The 23,288-nt window shown below is 41.6% G+C and overlaps 1 protein-coding gene across 5 annotated transcripts in view; it reads right to left on the reverse strand.

Moving 5' to 3' along the window:
* The window catches only part of agap2 (ArfGAP with GTPase domain, ankyrin repeat and PH domain 2), a 33,781-nt gene that overhangs the window by 8,591 nt on the left and 1,902 nt on the right, over nucleotides 1-23,288 (reverse strand). For 2 of the 5 annotated variants that reach the window (XM_040038055.1, XM_040038056.1), the window contains exons 2-9: nucleotides 11,396-11,454; nucleotides 6,728-6,815; nucleotides 6,490-6,575; nucleotides 6,222-6,357; nucleotides 5,026-5,160; nucleotides 4,747-4,865; nucleotides 544-696; nucleotides 320-394 (exon numbers count right to left, since the gene is read on the reverse strand). In XM_040038055.1, coding sequence (XP_039893989.1) covers nucleotides 320-394; nucleotides 544-696; nucleotides 4,747-4,865; nucleotides 5,026-5,160; nucleotides 6,222-6,357; nucleotides 6,490-6,575; nucleotides 6,728-6,815; nucleotides 11,396-11,454 — 851 coding nt within the window. Of the gene's footprint in view, nucleotides 1-319; nucleotides 395-543; nucleotides 697-4,746; nucleotides 4,866-5,025; nucleotides 5,161-6,221; nucleotides 6,358-6,489; nucleotides 6,576-6,727; nucleotides 6,816-11,395; nucleotides 11,455-16,533; nucleotides 17,654-17,771; nucleotides 22,167-23,288 lie in introns of those variants that run through there. The other 3 variants (XM_040038051.1, XM_040038052.1, XM_040038053.1) reach the window with 3 other exon arrangements.

Here is a 23,288-nt window from a genome sequence, read left to right on the forward strand (position 1 = left end):
GGGGGTCGCATCAGTCACAGCAAACCACAGTCTGAATCTGCCTAAATTTAGAGCCGCCCCTTCAAAGTGTACCAGAAAGAGTTCGACAGCAATAGCTGAGAGCTCTTGTATTAATAGAACACCCTTGAGAAAGGTTGAAAAGGATGAAACAACAGACTTCTGTGCTGCTTATGTAAGACAAAATAAATAGACAAATGTATTTCTGTTCCCATCTTATTTCCGACAAGGGAATTGGCTCGTGTTATTGTTATAACTGCAGCGTGTAAATACCCCCATCACTGGATATTCGGCTTATTTTTGCTTGTAACGGAAGCCAAACCTGTTTGATCGGAACGCCCCGCAGGCTGCTCAGGTCGCCTTTAGCGTCGCCACCTTTTTTGTCTGTGTCCCGGTTCTGCAACGAATCCAACAGAATTTAAAGTGTTAAAAAAGAAGAGGAGACGATTTCAGCGGGGAGAGTCAGAGGGGGGCGAATGGAGTGAAATGAGAATGAGATGAAGGAGACTAAAAGGTGTGAGACATGAGCAGTTGGAGGTGACTGACCTTGAAGAGCGAGGGGCGTCTGGGGATGCTCTTCAGCGAGCGAGCGTTGACGCTGCCTCCCCCGTCTCCCTGTGCAACTCGCAGCTCTCTGTGGCTCACCACAGGGGTGGAGGGGAGGGAGTAGGCGTAGCCGATACTGGGGCCATTACTGGCCTGAGAGGAGGAGGAATTGGAGGAGGAGGTGGAGGAGGTCAGGAGGTCAGGATGCAGGATGGGAATGGGGATGAGAAGAGATGGAGAGAGTGAGGATGGGGTGAAAGATGAAACAGAGTCACAAAAAGGTGATGATGAGTGACAACGTGAAGTCTTCAGTCGATCGGTGTGATCGATGGAAACTGATGGATGAAGAACAGGGCGGGCCGTGTTTTCATTGACTAAGCTAAAGTAATCAAACACGACACAAGCGTTGGTGTACACAACCTTAGATGATCCTTTGAATGTCATTTACATTTTAAATATCACGATTAAATCACATGTTCTAAATAAAAACAGGAAAATATTAACAGTTGGAAGTCGTGTCCGATGTACTGTACTCTACAGGGTGGGCTCATTTTTAACATCAGTGCCTTGATGCCAGTAATAGATGAAGATTATATTTCTGAGATAAATATAAACGCATAATATTTGGAGTTTAGCTTTTATTTTTATAGTCACTGGGATATTTCCAGGGATAATGCTTTGGTCCACCAGCAACAATTTGTTAAATGTTAGCATTCATGTCTGTTTTATGGTTATTTTCTATTTTACTTTGAAGTTCACATGTACTTCCTGTCTCTGTCTCCCCCTGATTCCCTGATTGTTTTCAAAGTAATCCAATATTTCCCTCTGAATATCACAAAAAACAAAACAAATATCTAACACTTAGACTTATGTACCTGAGTAAATGTATCGCTTCACACCACTGCTTAAAGCTGCACAAGTTTTCAAAATGTATTTTTTAAATATACAATATATTTAATCCTCTTTTGATTATATTTGCGCTACAAATATACGAAGCCTTGAGGTTAATGCTCACTTCCACCTGCTCACACGATCAGTGAAAGTTCACTTACATGTCACATAACCTGAAACTGCTCAAGTGTCACTACTGCTGCAGGTCATCGTGAAACATGTTTCTCAAAAATGAGAAAAAGGAGTTATGTTTCCAAAAAAAACAGCAACATGATTTATTACTGTATGTTGCTCGCCAGAGGTGACTATTTTCCCGCAAACCTGCTCTAAGAGGAAAAATGACCCCAGTGTACAAAAACTGCAGTTCCCCTAATGGCCACTAGAAGGTGACTCTGGATGAGAGTCAACCTCCATTGACTCTCATGTTAAAGTGTCCATATTTGTATCATTGTGTAACGTACTTACAGTCTGACAAAGGACAGTTTGGGGTCTGGTCTTGGATTCTGGAGTTAGGGGCGTGGCTGCTTTGACTAACCTCTCCACCTGTAATACCGGTGCCTTTTGGAGCATGTATGCTTTATTTGCCTTTTAGATCTAATTGGTGTCTTTTCTGTGCATTGCACCTGTACATTTTATCTATGCACCATGTGTACGTCACCCTTTTATCTAAATATGGTCACTTCTGGCTACAGAAAACAAAATGGCACCAGTCCAACAGCAGTATAAGCAACATTTTGTTATTACTCATGAAAAGTACTTTTTGGATTTGTCTTTGAGCCAAAATGTGATGTATTCAATGGACGTCCTTTAACATAAAGAATATTTGCTGATTAAGTAATCACTAAAGTTATTTTGATCCAGTCTGACGGTAAGTAAGTAAATAAATATGTGTGCCAAATTTCCTTGCAATGCATTTGGTGTGCTGCTGACTTACATCCCCAGAGTCTTTCTGCTAGCACAGCTTAAAACATGATCAGCTGGCATTAGAAGAACGGTGAAAGAGCGCTTTAATTTTGAAGACAGCATCAGCATAGCAACAGCAGAACACTTTCACCAGTGTCCTATATTTATCATGTCTTATGTAATATCTGTCTAGACCGAAAGAAGATTGTGTTTACTCAAACAGTCGACTAATAACTACCGAGAAGGCGTCACACCTGACAGTCATAGTCGCTGCTCTCTTTCTAACACAGTTCTTTAAATGTGCTCAACATGCTGAGCTTTTTGTTTTGTGAATTTAAAGAAGATGTAATCAGCAACGAGGGCCAAGAAATACTTGAATCAATAATTGAATCCGGACAAATAATTATCTGAAGTAGAAAATACATGATAGAATATCCACTCAAAAATATGTTTTGTCCCTGATAAACATGAAGCAAAATAATTTGATTAAAATCCAACTAAATATAAAAAATCAAAGGTTTATTCATTCAAATAATTAATCATTGTAGAAAATAAGCTTAGATGATATGAATGTAAAACAATCACGTAAATTTCATTTGACCAGATTCTGTTAAATTTGATATTTTACTTTGATCATTTTATATGTAATCAAATTATTTAAAATCCACAATTTGGGATAAATATTTTTTGAGTGTGTGGTGGAAAGCAATCACTACCGTTATTTCAGGTATTGCAATTTACTTTACGTCTGCTTTTCAGAGGGATATATTGCACTATTAACTCACTGGGTTTACTTAATATCCACATTTTCATCTGAAACATCTGTAGTTGGTGAAAAAACTCATGCAGAAGAAGAATGTAGAATATATAAATGTATATCTCACAGCAAACTGTGTTGTGCTTTTATCCAACAATGAAAATAAAAATCATACTTCTGAGAAACTAACTAGAAATTTTGATGTAATAACAGCAAATTCTGACAGAAAATATTTTTTTAAATGGCAAAGTCAAGCTTCCACAGTACACAGAATATTTTGTACGGTATATTTTTACATATTGTTCTTAACTTGAGTTTAGGTTTTGTGTGTATTTGTTTGAAAGCAATACTTTCATTTTCACTTATTTCTTAGCAGGAAATGGTTACAGCACGTTACAGCGCTCTGTTTTATCCACATAAATTTAAGGATCTCACAGTTTAGCCAGCCTGGTTTTAAACACTGTGCTGTGAGACATACCTGTTACAGTGCACACAATAATTTACACATTATGGCATTAATATCAATATTATTAATGATCAAATAATAATATCTAATAGATGTAAGTTTTCAGTTAAATATATATTTATACACTTTTACATTATAGTTTCTTCCGCGTCTATGTGAAGTCAAAAGCACAAGATGCCTCAGTTATGAAGCGAGCTTTTTCATATTTTAGAGTAAAAACATAAATTAGATTATTGTCAGTCCAAAGACATTTGACATCATGCTCTAAACCTTAAAGTATAATAAAGTAGGCATATAGTACTAGGTCCTTTTAATGTGTAATAATAAAGGTCATCATTATAGAAACTGGTATTGTTAAGACATGGTGCCAGACCAACAGGATATCTGAAGGTGGGGGAACAAAGGTGCCACTTCATTAGTTGGTTGGTTTGTGGCTGTTTCACAAACCAACAAAATTAGGAAGTGTGTTTAGTTAGTTTTGGTCCCACAACAGAAAGCTTTTATTATACACGACTCCTGGCTGGTGCATTAATGCCAATCTTATTATAAATTAATAGATAAATAAACCTTTGTTTATGCAAAACTTAATTTTGCAGAAGATGCATGATATACCTTCAGGCCTAGCCACAGTGACTGACATGTTGCTACCCTGTGATGGTGATGGTGAACATTAAATTCTCCAAACCAGTGGGTAGACCATCGTTGGATATTAAGGAGAAACTAGCGTTCAGTCTAAAATGACCCCATTAAAGAATGGTTTCTTTAGTCAGGAAGAAAAATGATCACATAACTGAGTGATATAAACAAGTGAACAATAAAAAATTTATTTCAAAAGGAAGTTACCCCCAACACCTGCTGAGCATTTTTGTGAAAAGCTCTATGTGGTGAGATAAGATCTTCTACCACTAAGTTTTGAAAACGGATCTGTTCTACTTACCAAACAAAAAACTGTTTCATTTTATTTACCACTTTTCTGCCACAGTTTCTTCAAAATGTGTAACACAAAGTCCACCGATCACATGCAAAAAGTTAGGTAGTTACTTAGAAAAAGGCTTGAAAATGTCAGGATTATCAAGATAAGGCTATCAGGGATGTGTGGTTTCATTAACCATTAAATTTGCAAATGCAATATGGGGTATCTCCTATGGGAGCGACCCAGCAGTAAAACCGAAAAAGGACGTGTTACCTGTCCAGGGAACGATGCTGATCCAGGTGTGGAGCCTCCCGAGTGACTGGGTGAGTTGGGCAGAGACTTGCAGGCCTGCAGTGCCGCCTGCTTCTTCTGAGCTACAATCTTCTGAGCAGCTGAAAAACAAACACTCAAACAGTTGAGTCTGTTTCAAATGTCAGTGTGTAAATAGTAGTGGGTGGATATTTTTTAAATTTTATTTTCCTTGTGAATCACATCCTTAAGCCTGTTCTTTTGTTGGTGCTGATATCACTTATAAAATGTGAGTCAGCTCACCCTCTGAAAACACTCGGTCAACGTTGAACCCGTAGGTGGCGCAGGTCTCGTAAAAGAGGGAGTGACGCACGTCAATACACAGCTGTCTGGCTCTCTGATCTTCAATCACGCGAGGGTTGGTGCTGCTGATTTTATCTAAAGAAAGAAACAATATCAACATTGTAACACCTGCTTGTCCCATAAGCATCTTCTTTTGTTGTGGATGTTAGGAACCCACTCATATGCATGCAACTCGCTGGACACTTTGCACATCTTGGCAGTAATCCTTAATTCTTCATGGCATAGATTCAACTAGGTGCTAGATTCTTACTGTGCCATCTTAATGCTGAAGCAGAATTTCAGTCTCATTAGAGCATGTGACGACTGTCTGTTGTCCAGTTTTGGTGATCTCGTGTACATTATAGCATCAATTTCCTGTTCTTAACTAACAGGACTGGCAACCAATGGGGTCTCTGCTGCTTCAAGGTTTGACGGATTGTGCATTTATCGAGCTTCTTTTGGACATTTTGATTGTATCGGGTGGTTATTTGAATTATTGTAGCGTTCCTATCAGCTTGCAGCAGTGATAATTTTCCTCTGAACTCTGGCAAAACATGGCATTTACACCCAGAGAGCTGCTAAGGGAGGAGACCCTGAATCCTCCCTTAGTTAGGCTGCAATAGGTGTAGGCTGCTGGGGGATTCCCATGATGCATCCCTTCAGTTACTCATTCACTATGTGTTAATAGACCTCTCTGCATTGAATAGTACTTGTTATTAATCTCTGGCTCTCTTCCACAGCATGTCTTTATCCTGTCTTCCCTCTCTCACCCTAACCAGTTGCAGCAGATGGCCCCGCCCCTGCCTGAGCCTGGTTCTGCCGGAGGTTTCTTCCTGTTAAAAGGGAGTTTTTCCTTCCCACTGTTGCTTACTCATAGGGGGTCATATGATTGTTGGGTTTTTCTCTGTATTACTGTGGGGTCTACCTTAGAATATAAAGTCCCATGAGGCGACTGTTGTTGTGATTTGGCGCTGCATAAATAAAATTGAATTAAATTGAATTGAACTGCTGCTCACTGAATATTACAGTCTCTCATTAGTTAAGCTTAAATGCACTGAGTTCCTGTCATGTGACCGACCGACTGATTAACTTAACTTAAGTTAATAAAGGTTTGGGCTCTGAATATTTGAGGGTACATGACTGATTTGTGCGTTTACCTTGTGTGCCGACCACTATGACTGGGATGTCTGAGCGGAAGGCGCTGAGCTGGCTGTAGAGCTGGTAGAGCTCCTGGAAACTGGCCTCATTCTCCAAGCTGAAGACCAGAATGACTGCATCAGCCCAGCTGCTGAACTGCAGGAGGAAAAGGATAGATGGACAGATGTTATCTTACTGTGCACTGATGGATGATGAAATGTGCAGTGTTACAGGTCTGTCACACTCACACACACAAACACACACATACACATCATCACAAAGAAGCACCTGTGCATCAGGTGGTCCAGCCTCCTCTCTGATCAATAATAAATGACTCTGACCATCCACCAGCACTTCCTTTTTGTACCGTCCACCTGTCAGGAACAGTGACAGTGACAGACAGGTTATTCAGCAGAGTGACACCCCGAGGATGAAGCCATATCACACACCAGGTTTCTGAGGTTAGGGATACAAAACTCACGCACACAAGAAGCCACTTTTTAGATAGGATGTGCTTGTGTCTTACCATCAGGTTTCTCGACTGCGGAGTAACTGCCTGTGATGTATTTGTTTACCAGCGCCGATTTGCCACTTTTCAGACTTCCCAGAACACCCTGAGAGAAGGAGGAAGGAAATGCAGCACACACAAGTTGATTCAGGTTCAGCCTGCATGCACATTTACAGCACCATGCATCAAATATAACTCTCAGACTGAATTAAAACGCATCAGACACAGACTTTCAGTTCCTCCATCGGATAAGCTTTGGTTCCTTTTAGGCAGTTTACACTGTCTGTTATTTAATCTGTATTTTCCACCTGTAGACTGCTTTGTCATCCACATACAGAAATGTGCAGCAGTGAGTAGGTGAAAATAATTCTGAAAGTGCTATAAAAGTGCTTCATTGTAATACAATCTGGTAAAAGTCCCGTGTTCAAAAATATACGGGGAAAGTATGATGCCCATTTTTAGCTCCATATTTTTATTTTTAGATTTCACTAGAGAGGCTTTGTACGATTCACTGCTCAGTACGAGGGCTTGGTGCAGCACCTCAGTTCATCTGGTGTCTGAAACAACCTGTATTGGCACTTAAAGAGCTTGGGAACCGCTCTGTACATGGTTCTAAAGCTCTTTGTGGCACATAACATTTCATGTGCTCCATTTTTTTTAGCCAGACACACACAAGAGAACAATCAATAACAATAACAATAAAAATAAAAATGGCTATAACTGAACATTAGTTAATTTGAGATCAGCATTTATTCATTTAACCGTGTTTCACTTTATATTTTTCCCTTTTTTTTTTATCCTTAACTGCTTCAAGCCAACTTCCTTCTGATTGGCTGCCTCTCATAAACCGAAGGTCTGGATGGCAGGTGGGCGGAACTTCTGGGCTCACTGGCAAAGTCTCAAGTCAAGTTGTTTTTTAGTCAGAAAATAGAGCTACATTTTCAACATGGCGACCAAAAAAACTAACAATGCAAAAAGTGTTGAGTGTTGTATTTTGCCGGAGGTTTCTTCCTGTTAAAAAGGAGTTTTTCCTTCCCACTGTCACAGAGTACTTGCTCATTTTTTAAGAAAACTAAAGCAACTTGAGGCAACTGGTACTGTGATTTGGCACTATTTAAATACAATTTAATTTAATCTTTTTCTAAACTAAACCCAGTAGTTTTTATGATTAAACGTGACCAGATAATTTTGGCTAAAGTGTGAAAAATATGTAGCATACGACTCAAACTTGTGAGTCTGGTGTCGGCAGGGAAATGAATCACTATCACAGCCCCTTTGGCCTTCAACTGGGAATTTTTTTTAAATTGGAAAACAGGAATTTTGTTTACATGGACCTGAGTCAGTTTATATGAGAGCGGACAGACAAAATGTTTAGGGATATGAAAATGAAGGTGGGAATTTTTAGGTGCAGGACTATGAATCAGTGGTCATAATTATATAAGAAAATATCGTTAAAACCACTTTGTGTTGTACTGCCTAGAGTGAAGACAGGTGTGCGGTGGCAACCTTAGTATTGTTTTCTTGGGTAAATCTAGTTTTGGGACAAATTTTCAGAGCTTTTTGGACTGTCTTTTTCTGTTGTGATTTGTGATCCTGTACAGGGTTTATGGCCTTAGTGACCAATGAAATAAAGGTTTTGGATTTTTACCCATTCATTTATTTGGGAGGTTCAAAATCACGGCCCTGAGGTGTTGCACAGATGGTTGCTGAGTTGCAAAACATGCTTCTGTCAGTATGCGGATTTCACCGCTCAGGTTACACACTTCATGTCATATCATTTCTACTAACACTCAAAGGGGGTGAACAAAATTAAGATTTTCCATTAAAGCCAAAGTACTACCAATATATACATGAGCAAGTATTTTCCACCAGAAAAATCAATTAGCAGCTATTCTGATACTTATTTTCTTGCTAAAATGCCCGTTGTTAAAGATTCCGGCTTTTCTGCTGTGAGGACTTGTTCTCTTCCCTTTTCATTACTTTAATAGTTTCCGTTGTTTAAACAAAAAAGGGCATTGTTCACTTTGGACTGTGGGAAACTGTGAGAAGATTTTCACACCATTGTCTGAAAATTTGCAACTCAAATGAGAAGCTAATGAGCATCAGCATCCATTATGAAAAACATGATTAGTTACAGTTAAAATTACCGACCAAAACAGTAAAATGCCGTTTAAATGAACTCATCAGCAAAAACAGTTACAAAATAAATTAACATGATGTTAGTCAGAGGGCTTGTTTGGCTATTTGAGTGTTTCTACTTTTAATATTTGCCATGCTCACAGAACATTTTAATCCAGGCGTTTTAATTGTTATTTAGCATCACTGTAGTGCAATATGAGTACCTCTACTTAATTCACAGGTACATTTAGACCCTTTTTAGAGGTCCTCAAGTGCTAATTTCAGTGATTCAGATTTAAAACAGACTTTAACTAAAATATAGCAAAGTACAAATTGTTCTGATAATGTGAGGACATTACTGTGTCTGCTTATTTTTATTAGTTCTCTAAAGAGTGTCAAGCACGTTCACTAATATAGCTTAAATTACCAGAGATTATTAGCTCATTTTAACCTTCTGATCCACTAATCAGGCTGGTATATTGCGAGTTGCCAGCCAAGGAGCTGATGTGCATTATTATTTTAGTTTGTTAAAAATTTCTATTCCTATTCTGATCGAACTGGGCTTTAGTGTTTGTTTACAGTACAGCTGATATGTTTTATGTTTAAGGTTACAGTTTATCTCATTTTTTCACTGCAACATTTAAATTCACCAAGAATTATAACGCTGCAGCTTCTGTTTTACACACATTCATCGATGATGATTTCACATAACTAAACAGTCTGCTGTACTGTTGTCGATTGTGCATCTCCCTCTTGCTCTTATATTTTTGTCATTTTCTAGTGTCTAGTTGAGTGAGAAGGATGGAGAGAGAGAGAGAGAGACAGAGAGGTTGAAGAACGAGAGACCAAAAAGTGAAGTTAGCTGGAAAAACAAAAGTAGTTTTTCATGCAAGTCGTGGAGGCCTTGTGTGTTTTCCAGTAGCACACAAGTCTGCATACTAAAAGGAGGGCTTGTACAGTTTGAATTAAAACACTTTAATATAAAACAACTCTATTACCAGTTTGCTTTGTGTACAGGTCTGCAGACTGGCAGGGTGATTCCCCAGTGTCTGTACTGAATAATGATATTTTAAGTGCTTGATGATTGGGTGGACTGCCTCTATGTGCTTAACAGACTGAAATAATGTTTCTTATCTTATCTGCTTTTTCACAAATGGTTCTTTAACTTCCTAAATGACTGTATCTTTGCCTAAAGGCTCCACCCTTAAACGGGTCGATTAGATTGAACTCTCTGACTTTTCACTCTAAAAAGTAGTACTAGTTTCACTGTTAGACACTACAAAAGGTCATCCACTTAACTAGGCTGCTTCTGAAGGTAACATTGTAATGTTTATCCAATTGAACTGAGGTTTGCAAATGTGGAAACAACATGTTCCATTAATATTAATTACAGTGCACTGCATGCATGACATTATGATTGGAAACTGAGGTTTGACCCTACGCTCGCCCCTGACTTAGTTTAAGAATTTGAATACTTCCTCTACTCTGCACAAACGTCCTGCCTAGTTTGGAAATTCATTCCTGCAGACAGAACTCGGGACTTAAAAAAAAATCATCTTTACCTTTTTAAGCTCGTAATATCCAACAGATCTCTGCTGACCTGCTTTTCACGGTCCTTGGCTCTTGTACAGTATTTTTGGTTCCTGTTTTGGTTTCTTTGATATCTATTCTCCTTTCTTATGTTTCTGAACTTCCTGTTATCTGTTACCCTTACCTCCCCCTGACTTGTCTATTTGTTCAGAGACAAGCGAAGCGTTTTCCACTTCCTGTTTTATTTTGGTAACTGCTTTTTGTTCTGTGCCGCCTCTGCTTTTCTTTTCATTCTAACAGTGTCAAAGAAACATTTTTTATTACCTGTACGTTGAGTACACTGAGTACGGATTCATTTGGTGATGCTGGCATGGTACGGCTCAATAAGTCACATATATAAATGAGATTCCTGCAGCAGAGAAACGATATCACACTTTTTTCATCTGATTTTAACCAAAAACTCTGAACCTGTTACACATCAGGTGATGTCTTCAGCATCAGTTACCGTGGTGATCTAACAGGTAAAGAGCGAGCCACTTTTATGACACTGAAAAAACTGACTTTAAGCTCTTTTAGCTGGCTAACCCATCCCTCCAGTTTACCTGGTGCTTGTTTTGGATTCCTGCTTTGTTTCCTTTGGTCTTTGCTAATTTTTGGATTTTAATTTGCAGCTTTTTTGTTATTTTGTTTCCCTCTTTGTCCTGGATCCCGAGGGTCCTCTCTCATCTCAAATTAAAATCTCAGATTTAGGTTAGAGGTATGTTGTACCAAAAACTGTGTAATTTTAGTATCTGTTTAACACACCAGAAGAAGAATCTTACAGCAGAACATAAGATGTGACATATTTTGTTTCTAAAAGTCTTCTCTTCAAAGTGGTTCACTGATGATTGTTTCATTTTTCATTAAATATATATATATATACATATACACATATATCTTTTTGCATTAGCCTCATCTCCAATACAGATAATTAACTATAAATTACAGTAATAAATTCCTCTTTTTCTAATGCTCTGGCAGTGAAGGGGGTTTTCTCACCAGTCTCAGCTCAGGGATGGATCTGCTCAGCGTCCACTCCTGGCTGTTGGCGATATTTACTAGAGAGAGAGACAGACAGGGACAAACAGTCAGCGAGGCGGTGACACATCATTTAGATTACATACAGTAAAAAAGGCAGCCATCTTAACAGCCTGCAGGAGGGCAATAAATCACACAGCTGCTGCGTGACTGGCCTCACGTGCGGCCTGGCAGGTCGCTTTAATGAATATAACCTTTCAGTCACGATGGGGGATCCAACAAGGTGGAGCCACACCGCTCTTTATCCACTTTGCTCTCCCCGTGCTGGAAATGACGGGCAGCTGTGCGCTGAGCGATGGAAACCTTTAGTGTTCAACTTGCTGCTCCTCAAAGATGTCAGGCACCTTTTTAGGTTTGAACTAAAAGAAATTACAGCTAAATATATTTATATTTGACTCGTGATGAAATTATAACCTGGACACATGTGGAGGTGAAACAGCTATAAATGGCGTATGAGAGAAAGTAAAGTATGATCACAAAAATAGAATAACTTCAGTGACTCAACCGCTTTTCTGCCTGACAGCTGGCACAGTTTCTACCAAGCAGCAGCATCCAGAGGTAAACAACAAACAAACAAGAGTGCCAAAAAACAGTGATTCCTCTAATGAACTGCCTGCAAAACCAATTAGTTCCCACAGAGCCCCCTCCAGTAATAACTATACGGTCATGAAGAAAATCATGTTTACAGCCAGATATGAAAATAAACAAATAAATAAAACATTTTGGTCTGTTTAGCTGATTTCTGTTTTAGTTTTTAGAGGTCTTTGTCTTGTTTTTCCCCGTCTTCCTTGTTTAGTGTCAGCCCTTGTGTTTCAGTGCTCTCCTATGCCCTGTTTTGGTTTTACTACCTGCTTTTTGTTCCTTTCATCTGCTTTGTGATTGTTTGTTTGTGCCTTATTCCCTCATGCCTCTCGTTTTACAATCAGCCTTCTGTCTATACATAATCTCCGCTCTCCCTCTGTCACTGTTGGATTGTCTGCTTGTCTTTTGTGGATTTCTGTGTTCCTTATCTTCAACCCCTTGTGCCTTAAAGGGCTTGTTTGGGTTTTTTTTAACCTAATGTTATTATCTGGACTTATTATAGGCAATAAAACTGCCTTTTTGTTTTTACATGATATACCTAAATTCTAGTATATCACCAGTTTGGATTAAACTTAGGGGTCTGGCTATCTTACATGACCGGTGTGCAGTTGCTACCTGTCTGCTAAGTGAAGCCACTGAACTGGACATCTACACCAAACTTCTGCCTTATGGAGCATTTTTAATGGTATTAACTGAGAGATAATGTGACCTGCTGTGCAAAGTTTGTGTATATTTTATAAGTCTGTCCATCTTCGAGGCTTTGAGTCCAAGTTCAGTGGGACACGATACAGTGACTACATTCATATATTAAATAGTTTGTTTTAAAGTTCTCAAATTTAAAGGTTATCGTTAAAACTAAAACTCATAATCTATGCATGTATCTGTCTAAGTCATAGAAAGTCAAGAGACTAAGATCATATAAATGTCTGGTTTGTTTGGTCAACAGCCCAAAATTCCAAAAATCTAGTTTTCACTTTATATAAATAAAATAAAATGGCAGGAATTACTGGACAAATAAAATAAATATGAAAAGTTATTTGGGGTTCCTTTCCTCTTCAGCGACTTACCTAATCGACTAATTCTAAAATCATCAGGGGCCAATTTTAGCTGCAAACTTGGCTTGAAATTGTGTCTGTGATTGTGGCAGACAGTCGTCTGCAGTGGTTCGGTCGCAGACAGCTGTGCCAGCGTTCCTATTGGGCAAAAGAGGTGGCATACACCCGATATGATGCGATGCCAACACCCAGAAACCCAGCTGCAGCTCCAGAGCCATTGGAGGGAAAGACAGACAGAAAAATTGATTCATAGACATAAAAAGCATCAGTGGCCAGTTTAGGTGCTCTGTCTGGGAACCCATCAGTGCTTGCCTAATGACCTATCCTCTGGGGGCAGCGGCTGATGTTTCACAGCTTCCGGTGTAACCAGCAGATGTTTCGAAATCTGATAGTTGGCCCTAAAGTTCCCATTTCACAGACTGCGTGTGATTTCACAATTTTACTATGAATGCAGACATCAAAGGGAACCTACTAGGCTTTCCTGTATTTTTTTTTTTTGTCATACTGTTACGATGGTGGATTTGTATTAAACATGGCCAAGTTTCAGATAATTACATCAGTGTGGCCCTTTTATGGTGATCTCACTTTTAGCCTATCAGAGATCACAGAGGTTATAGGGAAGGGAAGAGAGCTAAGGGTTTGTTTCAGGCTGCAGACAGGTCAAATGCTGGTTTCAGCATTGTACTTGGCTCAAAATGCTCTTTTTTTTCTCCACTCTCCTCATGGATTGTTTACCTGCATGCAGCCAAACCCAGTCAAACATGTTTGGTTTATACGGCTCAGACAACAAACAGTAACCAAAAAAGACCAAACATTGCTCACAGATATCTGCAAACTCACATGCAGATACAGAGTGTGTTTACAAAGATTAGAGGAGTGAAACACGACAGTCCTGCAGTAACACCTCATAAAAAAGGATTTACTGAACGACTGTCGTGTTAGACTGGATTCATATTTTTGTTAGGTGTACAATAGAGTCTGCTGACATGGTAGCAGCTCAGATTGAGCGCACTGTAATGCTAAAGCCAGGATAAACATGCTCACGGTAGCAGCATTAATTCTGATGTTTAGCAGGTGTCAAGCAGGCTTAGTTGACAGGTAGCACTCTGGACTGAAGCCGTGATGCCATTAATCCTGCACACGCTTTGTAGAAGTTTAACATCTCCATCTCATCAAGGTGGTTATGACTCTTTCTTTGTTAGCAGGGGGAAAGTTATGGAGTCCTTTGGACGACAGTTTTAGAGGCGGGGTCTTGCCCAACTTGGAAATTATTAACTTTTGGACTTTATGGACACATATATGCATCAAATTGAAAAACAACTGGGAAATATTGTCTTGATGCATAGTGTGGAGGACATTTTCAGCCTTGGTGGAGGTACATAGTCTTAGGCTATTCTTGTATAGATATGGGCTTTGTCTTGTTAGCCTCAAATAGTCCGATAAGATTGAAGATGAAGATCTGGAGCCTGAAACAGTGATGACTGTGGTGGCTGATGGAGATCAGTACACACAGCTGCAAAGCTGTCTGCACAGGGCTCCATGGTTAAAAAAAGTTTTACACTTCTTCTTGCTGTGGGTTGATTGTAGAATATCTTGGTTCGCAACCAAGATTGCTGCAGAGTGGCTTTCCTCTCAAACAACATTGAATCTTCAGCTTCAAGGACCACTAATGCCTCTACAAGGTTTTTCAGGTTTTATAACGGTAAGCATTAGTCTTGATTCAGGAGCCATGCTGCCTGTGTTCTCCTTTTTTGTTTTTTGTTTTTCTGATAAAGAAAAAGCATTTATCAGAAAATACAAAGCAGGAAAGGAACTAGAGGAAGACAACGGGAGACCGGGAGGTTTTGGCAGACTACCCTGATAGATACACTGCCCATTATCCTCAGTGTGAATGTGTGATGTGTCCTTCAAAAACAGATGATGATTAAACTCAGGCCTGGTTCTAAGTCTAACACCACACACAGCGATGATGTGTTTCACACGATTAAAAAAGGCACTTACACACGAGCTGTTGCTGCAGCCAGCTCCCTCAGAAAAAGGCCAACTCCTACCACACACACACACACACAGACTTTGCATGTCTTTGTCTGTCTTTCTGACTCAAAGCTCTCTTTATGGCCTGCTGCTGGTGCCAAAAACGATCAGACAACGTGATCCTTCTGCTGCTTCGACACACACATGCCTACGTAAAGCCAATTATCCTCAGTCCCCTCTCCAAACCAATCACGAGTGATCCCTCACATCCCTCGTGTGCAGCCTGTAGCTGACATCCAAAACTTAATTCTGTTTTTAGGAAATTTTGTCTCTCAAGCATGTGTCACTGCACACAGACACATACATGCACACACACGCGCACACACACACACACCTCCTCCACCCTATGTTTCATCAGGCTCTATAGCAGCAGCAGCAGAAGCAGCAGTCCTGCCGGTTGCCATGGCAACACTTCCTCCTGCCTTGAGTATGTGTGTGAGTGTGTGTGTGTGTGTGTGTGTGTGTGTGCACGGTCGGCGAGGCTGGTCTGACTATTTGAGTGAATCCACAGTGTGCATGTGTAACAGTGTGAATACACAATGAGTGAATGAATGCATAAACACACACACACACACACTCCCTCGCTCGCTGGCTCCCACAGGCCGACACTCGCTTCGCCTTTGAGCAAACATGTTGGTGAAAGAGATGCACTGTTGTACGCTGCAGCCACTCAACTCACAACCCAACAATCCCGAAGCTTAGAAAAGGCACACGCGAGGTTCACACATGAATTTAAATTCAACCTGACGGAGACAAAGAGGGTGAGAAAGAAGGTGCAAAAAAAAAAAAAAAACCAAGCTCCTTATAGTGGCAGATCATGCAGTGGGTGGACTATCAAAGACAGGATTAGAGATGTCCTTGATTCGCTGTGAATCCTCACTTCCCTTTTTTGACGTGGGTGAACGAATATCATCTTATGTCTTTCCTCTTTTCTAATCATTCCAGCTTTATGGAGCGACGCAATCCGACCACCAGCTCCTCTCCCTTTTGGCTTCATTAGGAGACTTAAAGCCATGCTGGGAACACTGCTTAACTGTGTGTGTGTTGGGGGTGTTAGTGTCAGTGTTTGTGCGTGCAGATTACCCCTCTAGCGATGTGAAATTGGCCCCGCGCTCTGAGGGGAATTAGGTTAAAACTGTCCAAGATGATTCTATTGTCAATCCTCAGATCAAAGAACTTCATCTATCATCAATTTGCAGACGCACATGGCTTTGGGGAAACGTGACAGTGTTAAAGCCTGCAGATAGATTCTGTGCAGGCTTCTTTAAAAAGATCAACCCCACCCCACCCAAATCGTTTCTAATGGATGCCTGTGCACAGATGAAGGGGCTAGGCTGATAAATGTTTGGCTGCATACAGGAGTCCCTGTCTGAAGGATGGATTTGAAGTTGAAGAGGTGACAGTAATGATGTGTTTGTGACCTCCTACCTTCCTCCTCACTGGAGTCTCTCTGTATATAGACGGGAGGCGCTGTGGAGGATGACCCCGCTGCCCCCGAGCTGCTCTTTGTGAAAATGCCACTGATGAACTTGAGCATCTTTCTGTCTTTAGCAGAGCCTCTTTGGCCCTGCTGTCCTTGCTGAGCTTCTCTTGCCAGGCCCAGGTCTTCAGAGAGGCTGTTCAGGTCACTGTTATCCAGCGTGCGGCTTTTGCCTTTGCGAGCCGGTTTGGGGGCCTGGGTAGGAGGTGCAGGTAGGGAGGTTGAGCCGCTCTTTAGCCTGTCCTTTCTGGGGATGTCTCTCATCACTGCAGCCATGCCACCTCCAATCTCCAGCTGTATTCCAGTTTGAGCCTCATCCTGCAGGTCCCGCCATCCTTCGGTCCTGCTCGCCTCGGCCCAGGAGGCCCTGCAGGGGCCTGGCGAGCGCGTCGTCACGCGGCAGTCCTTGCGATCGAGGCTCTGGGCTGAGGTAGGGCTGCGTTCTCTACCCTCCCGGGAGTCGCGGCCGCGGGTGGCCACGCTGCTGTGAGACTTGAGCAGGCTCACGGGCCGCTGTCCTGCAGGGCGGATAGGGAGGCTGGTCCTGGTTGGGGTGCGGCTGGGCTCGGCCACCTCCATAGGGGGTGTTGTGGTTAGAGATGGAGACCTGCATTGCTTTGCCTCTGGGCTGGAAAACGGTTTCTCGACTACGTCTGCTGACTTTGTCTTCTGAATCGTGACTCTCTCAGCAGGTAAGGGGATAGAGAGGTTGCATGGTGGCTTTTCAGCCACTTTGCTGGGGACATTTGAGGGTAGTTTATCTGTCAGAGGGCTGAGGGATCTCCTCTCTCCTTCCTTGAGTTCATCAGTGCCCCCTTTCACAATGACAGCATCTTCAGCTCTTTGTGGTTCCCCTAAAACCACTCCAGCTCCATTTTCAGTCCGTGTGGAAGCTCCACCTTCAGCTTCCACTCTCTCATCTCCTGGTCTGGCCTCCACCTCCTTCCCCTGGTTGCTGTTCTTGGCCTCATCTCCATTCTCTTCCACAGCCTCTACCTTGACCAGGGTGAGGGAAATGAGGTAGGTGGTGCGTTGCTGCAGGGCGCCGCCTCCGCTCATGTGGTCAGGCTTCAGTAGACACACAGTAGATGAATGAAACCAGACAGAGCAACATGAGCAACTGACGCTTTGCCAGCGTGTTCGGATGTGAAACAATCTGACGACACGACAAGGACGAAAAACTTACACGGAGGAAGATTAAGTTTCTCCTCGGAAGACACAACAGCAGAGAGACTCTTGGGCTCATCCATCCCCCAAATCCCTCTTTCTTTGTTTCGGATTTTAATTTCCGTCACGGATTTCTTCTCTCACTCTAATTGTCATTTCTCTGTGATTCAAAAACAAAACCCACCCTTCCTGACAACCTTCAGGACCACTGTCAGTACAGTGAAAGCAGCTCTTTTGTTCCTAGAAAACACCCAATTAAAATGTATCCACAACACATGCATGCAGCCACTGAGACAAAAATATCTTCATTATGGTGTCTGATGCCTCATTCTTTATGGTAATCATTTACATGACCTTATTTTATGTGCAGCACTCCCTCAGCTTACATGTTGCTCTGTCCAACCGCTTCAAAAATCTTGATTCATTCGGAATAACAGCTGCCCTGCATCATACGTCATCAAGGATGTGCTGGAGAGCAGCTGTAAAGTGAAAAGGTGAAGTCTTTAAAAATTCATTAGCGTCACCCTAAAGCAGCATGGCACAGTAACCTCCAGAGCTGAATGCAGTCCAGTCCAAATCATGGGCTCTCATTGCACACCTCACATGCGTGTTGACAGCAGCATCCATTCAGAGAGCGCGGCGGCAAAAAAGCAGGCAGCCTCATGGAGACGCACAGGAAGGACACCGATGAGGGCTGGAGGGGATCGGGAGCAGAAGCCAGGAGAAGATGGATGGAATTCTGGGGAAATGCATGACCGAGCGAGGGCGCGTCCGGCCATCACGCCCCTCTCTCTGTCTCCTGGGCAGCCAGTGTCCTGTGAGCGCATCAGGCGCCAAGCACAAGTGGAGACGCTGAGGCGAGTCACAGCTCCTCGACTGCCTGTGAAGCCTTCTGACAGAGACACCGTCGCACAGGTTCAGCGAGTCCAAATCGCATCACGTACACACACACACACACATGCAACGCACCCTCACACATGCACAGCTCTTCTCTCTCGCACTCTGCGTTTCTCTCTCCTTTCCGCTCACTGATAGGAATCTCTGATGTCCCTCCCTCTACATGCCCCTCCTTGTTCCAATAGGCGATCCATACAATGCAGAGCGATCCTGCTTCTCCTTCCTTGCTTTTCCCTCCTCTATTTTCTCTCCCTCTGCTTTTCCTGCTGCTCCTCTCAGACGGTGCAGGGTCCCTGCTTTTTTACGGCTCATCCCCATCCCCTCCCTTCCTATCTTTCTCCCTGTATGCCGGAGAGGATGAGGAGGGGGTGAGAGGCAGGGACTGGTGGTAAATCATCAATGCACACACACACAAACTGGACCTGCTAAATGAGGGGAGGCTGCAGGAGAAGAGATCAGTGGTAAGGAGAGGCAAGTGTGCAGGGTTCAGCCAAGAATGACAAAGAGTGGGAAAAGCATGTGTGTTTGTGGGCTGGGTGTGTTTTCCAAGTGCCAGAAAATCTTCATCAAGATCATTCAGCTGTCTATTTATGTGAATGTGTGTGTGTGTGTGTGTGTGTGTGTGGCTTCGTGTAGCTCCTCCTCAGTAGGAGGCTTGGCTTGTTTGTTGCTAAGGTGTTACAATCTTCCTGGCTCTGGTGGCACAATCATCTCCTCCATGTCCTTCCTCCTCCTCCTCCTCCTTCTTTCCCTCTGTACATCCTTTATCACAATTGCTCCCTGGATATAAAAAACAGTCTTTGTGAACATGTGTGTGTCCATGTGTGTGTGGGTGAAAGAGATTTCCTGTGAGTGTATTGATCTGCAGTGTATTGCCTTTTACGGCGTGTGTTCATTAGCAGAAGTGGGTGGGCTCACAGCATGAGAGGATAAGAGGGTATTGGACATCAATTTTTGAACCGCAGAGTGGAAAATATGACCAGAATAATTAATCACACGTGTTTTATTCGCATTTTTTTCATGTGATGAAAAGATTTTCTTTGTGTTTTAAGATACAGGAAATCGCCTGTGAGTGAAACTTGTGCACAAACAGCACGTGGAAAAAAGACTTGTCTGCTGTTTTCATAATTACACCTTCACTGTTCGGAAACTAGTGCAAAAATGCAAGAACATCTGAATGAAATGCCATATATAATAAAATAATTGGTTTTTAAAACTTTCAAACATTCACTCTGATGACAGAAAATTCACACATTTGAGGAGATTGAAAGATAGATTTTTGTCATTGTTCTCCTTCAAAACTGAAATTTAATATCAAAATAGTTGCTGATTGATCTTAATCTCGCCGGCGAAGACAAAAGCGCAAGAGGAACTGCTGCAATTATGCTGTGTGCAACACCAGAAGCACTGCAGCAAACATGATTACACATCCATCTCGTGAGTTATTACCGGGTGTAATTTTGTGTTAATTACTCTCTGACTTAAAAAAAAGTGAAAACAGACGATGTCTCCCGGCACGGTTGCACCACTCTCAGCCTCCCACCATCATCCCATAATACAGGATGTGACTGTCCACCTGCTCGGCCCGCTCCCCCTCCCTTCCACAGTCAGCGAGAGGGCAATAACTACTCGCGCTGAATACAAAGGACCTCTGACAACCAGCCTTTGGCTCAAGGGGAAAACGCACGACCTGAGAGGAGCAGCGGCCGATGAATCAAACGCCGAAGAGGAGTCGTGATAAAAAACCTCAGACAGGAAGATCAAGCTGAGCTGCTTTTTAAATGACACACACACACACACACCGAGTTGTGACATTATGTGAGTGTAAAATCCATTTTTAACAAGTGCGAGCAGGGACACGACACGAAAGTGCAGGCTGGGGTGCTGCAGTTGGTGAATCTCATCATTGGGAAAAAGACACCCACATGTAAAACCAAATTAGGCAGACACACATAAATACTGTCACTGGCATGCATGCAGACAAAGCTACCCCCAGACAAACGCATACACACTGACACTCATGCAGCGGGTGCTGTCAGATGGACAGTGGCCAAGGGCAGTGGTCATGCTGGGTGATTTTTTATTTCTCCTTCACTATGAGCTGCCCTCACTCTCTTCCCCCCACCTCAGCCTCTCGCTCTGCTGCCGTGCTGCAGTGAACACCAGTCAGATTCACATTTAAATGTCTTCATTTAGCTCCCAGGAGCACCTTTTTCTTACGCCTCGCCTCTGCCTTTTTTCAGCCTTTTCCTTGGCACACAGTCAGTCGACCACGTCCCACTCGCTCATTAAGTCCAAACGAGCGGTGGCTCTCTTTTTAGCAGCAGTGAACTCTCACACTCACAGATCCAGGCCCCCGCCGAGGATACGCTCACTACAGCGCCAACACTCCAGCAGCCTAATTACACAGAAAATTCAGCTGAATGTTTTTAGAGGTAGGGGATGCCTCTGAGAGTGTGTCAAGATCTGCCAGGCCCTAAAAAGACCTCAAAGCTCAAAAGAATCCATCAGGGAGCCTACTGACCTTCAGTTCACAGACGAGCAGAGCAACAGGCTAGCATGTAACCCCGTTAGCTCATCATCAGTGACCCAAATGACAATGGAAACCACCTAAAAACTGTGGGATTGCTGTTTTTTGCACATCTTGTTGAGCTGTCACGTGACAAACAAACAAAACGTTAACAGCTGTGTTTCACTTAGTTGAATGGGCGAAATGACTCGCCATGTTGCTCAAATGCATTTTCCCCAAGTTTTTCCATACTTTTAAAGTGAACAACGATCCGATTGTTTTAGATGAGTTATTTTACAGAAAATAAAAAAGTGTGCATAATTGAGATTTGCTCTGAATAAAGCAGTGGTTGTGATTTTTTCTTTTTCATTAGAGGGAAAAAATGATAATAATGTGATCTAACCCGACTGCACCTCCTCTTGGATCTGTTTTCAGGCATCAGAAAATCTATCTGGTTGTGTTGTGTTGATACAATGGATTAAGCAAAAGGCTTTCACCTAATAGGGTGGAGTTTCAATCCTACATGAAACAAAATTAGGAGACAAATCTTTTATTTATTGTGACACACCTGGACAGGACTCTGCTTTTCTGGGAGGAGATGCATGAAGAAAAAGGAGGAGGAGATCTGCTTGGGTTTGTATTTTGGCCTTTTCTAGATTTCTGCTTAGTTTAGCTTTAATCATATGAGAAAGATAAGAACAGTGACCAAAGAAATGTAAGATTCTGAAACTTGAAGCAACGACACGAAAAAGACCTGTGAGCAAGAAAAAATGGGCGAGCCCCAAGTTAAACTTCTCTCAACTCTGAGGTGATGACCAAGGTTAGCAAATGATAGCTATGATTGACTTGAGAGGTTGAATTCATTAGGTCAGTTAATCCCAAAGTGCATTCTCTGGCCCCCTTGTGGACCATGAAGGTACTGCAGATAGGCCTTGACTAGCGATTTACAATAAAGGAATTAAACATTTCTATTTTCAGTTAACTGAAAATCTTAATTCTTATTACAAAATTCATTTTTGTAGGCTAAATTAAACAATAATTTTGGCTTAAATCTAATGGACAAAATTCATTGGGACTGGCTCTAATACTTAATGATGATTAATGTATTAATTAATGTAATTCATTAATGTAATACTTAATGCTAAAGAAAAATATAGATGCATAGAATTCATACTCAGACCGAAAAAAAACCTCTAACCTTAAAGCAAGGATCTGTTAATTAGTAAGTTAATGCTATTTCAAAATAACAAGGTCAGTTCATATATATAAATATATATATATATATATATATATATATATATATATATATATATATATATATATATATATAATTACTTATTTATTTATTTTAAATTTTGAAAACCAGCCCAGCAGTTGAGAGGATTTAAACTCGGGAACTGGATGCCTCAAATCCACACCCCTGGTCTCTATGCAAGCATAGTCTCAGCCATTCCCATTTTAATGGTGATCTGTTGTTCGTCTTTAAGTACAAGCTATGGATGGAACTGTTAACAGCTTGGCCTTATAAAAAGAGGTCAGTGAACTAAACTGTGTACGTTGTTTAATATCAAAATATCCTTTAAAACATTGCCTCTCACAGTCAGTCTGTGGGCCTGTGGGAAGCAAAGAGAGACTGATACTACTCGCATACTACTGCACATTTCATTCATCCACAGCTGCACAGGATGACACCATGTGAGCGTTTCCTTTCATCTTGAAACTCCTCTAGCTGTCACAGCAGACTAAACAGTTCACCACACTGCTAGTTAACGGTAAATTTCTCATTAGTTCATTTTTCCACTTTTGTTTTCGACTCAGTCCGTTTCCGAGGAGTGTTGAGTTCCTCCTGTTTAGTCCACGGATGTTTAGTTTGATTTTAAGTTTTTTCAGTGTGAGTTTGCGGTTCATCAGAGGAAGATCTAAAAAGAATTGGTATCAAAATCAAAACTATGCTCAGTGAAAATATGACACCCAAACTATATATCAAGCCACTTCATGTTTGTTATACTTCTAAAATTATATTAACTGGCCAAAACTAGAACTAAAGATGTTTCCTCTTTTTCTTTTAAAACCTGTTTTACTCAATTGGCAACATAAACCACCGTCATCTGAACAGAGGACTAACTGAAA

This window comes from Simochromis diagramma, unplaced genomic scaffold (assembly GCF_900408965.1).
Source record: "Simochromis diagramma unplaced genomic scaffold, fSimDia1.1 OVJJ01000061.1, whole genome shotgun sequence".
In the NCBI taxonomy this organism is placed as follows: domain Eukaryota; kingdom Metazoa; phylum Chordata; class Actinopteri; order Cichliformes; family Cichlidae; genus Simochromis; species Simochromis diagramma.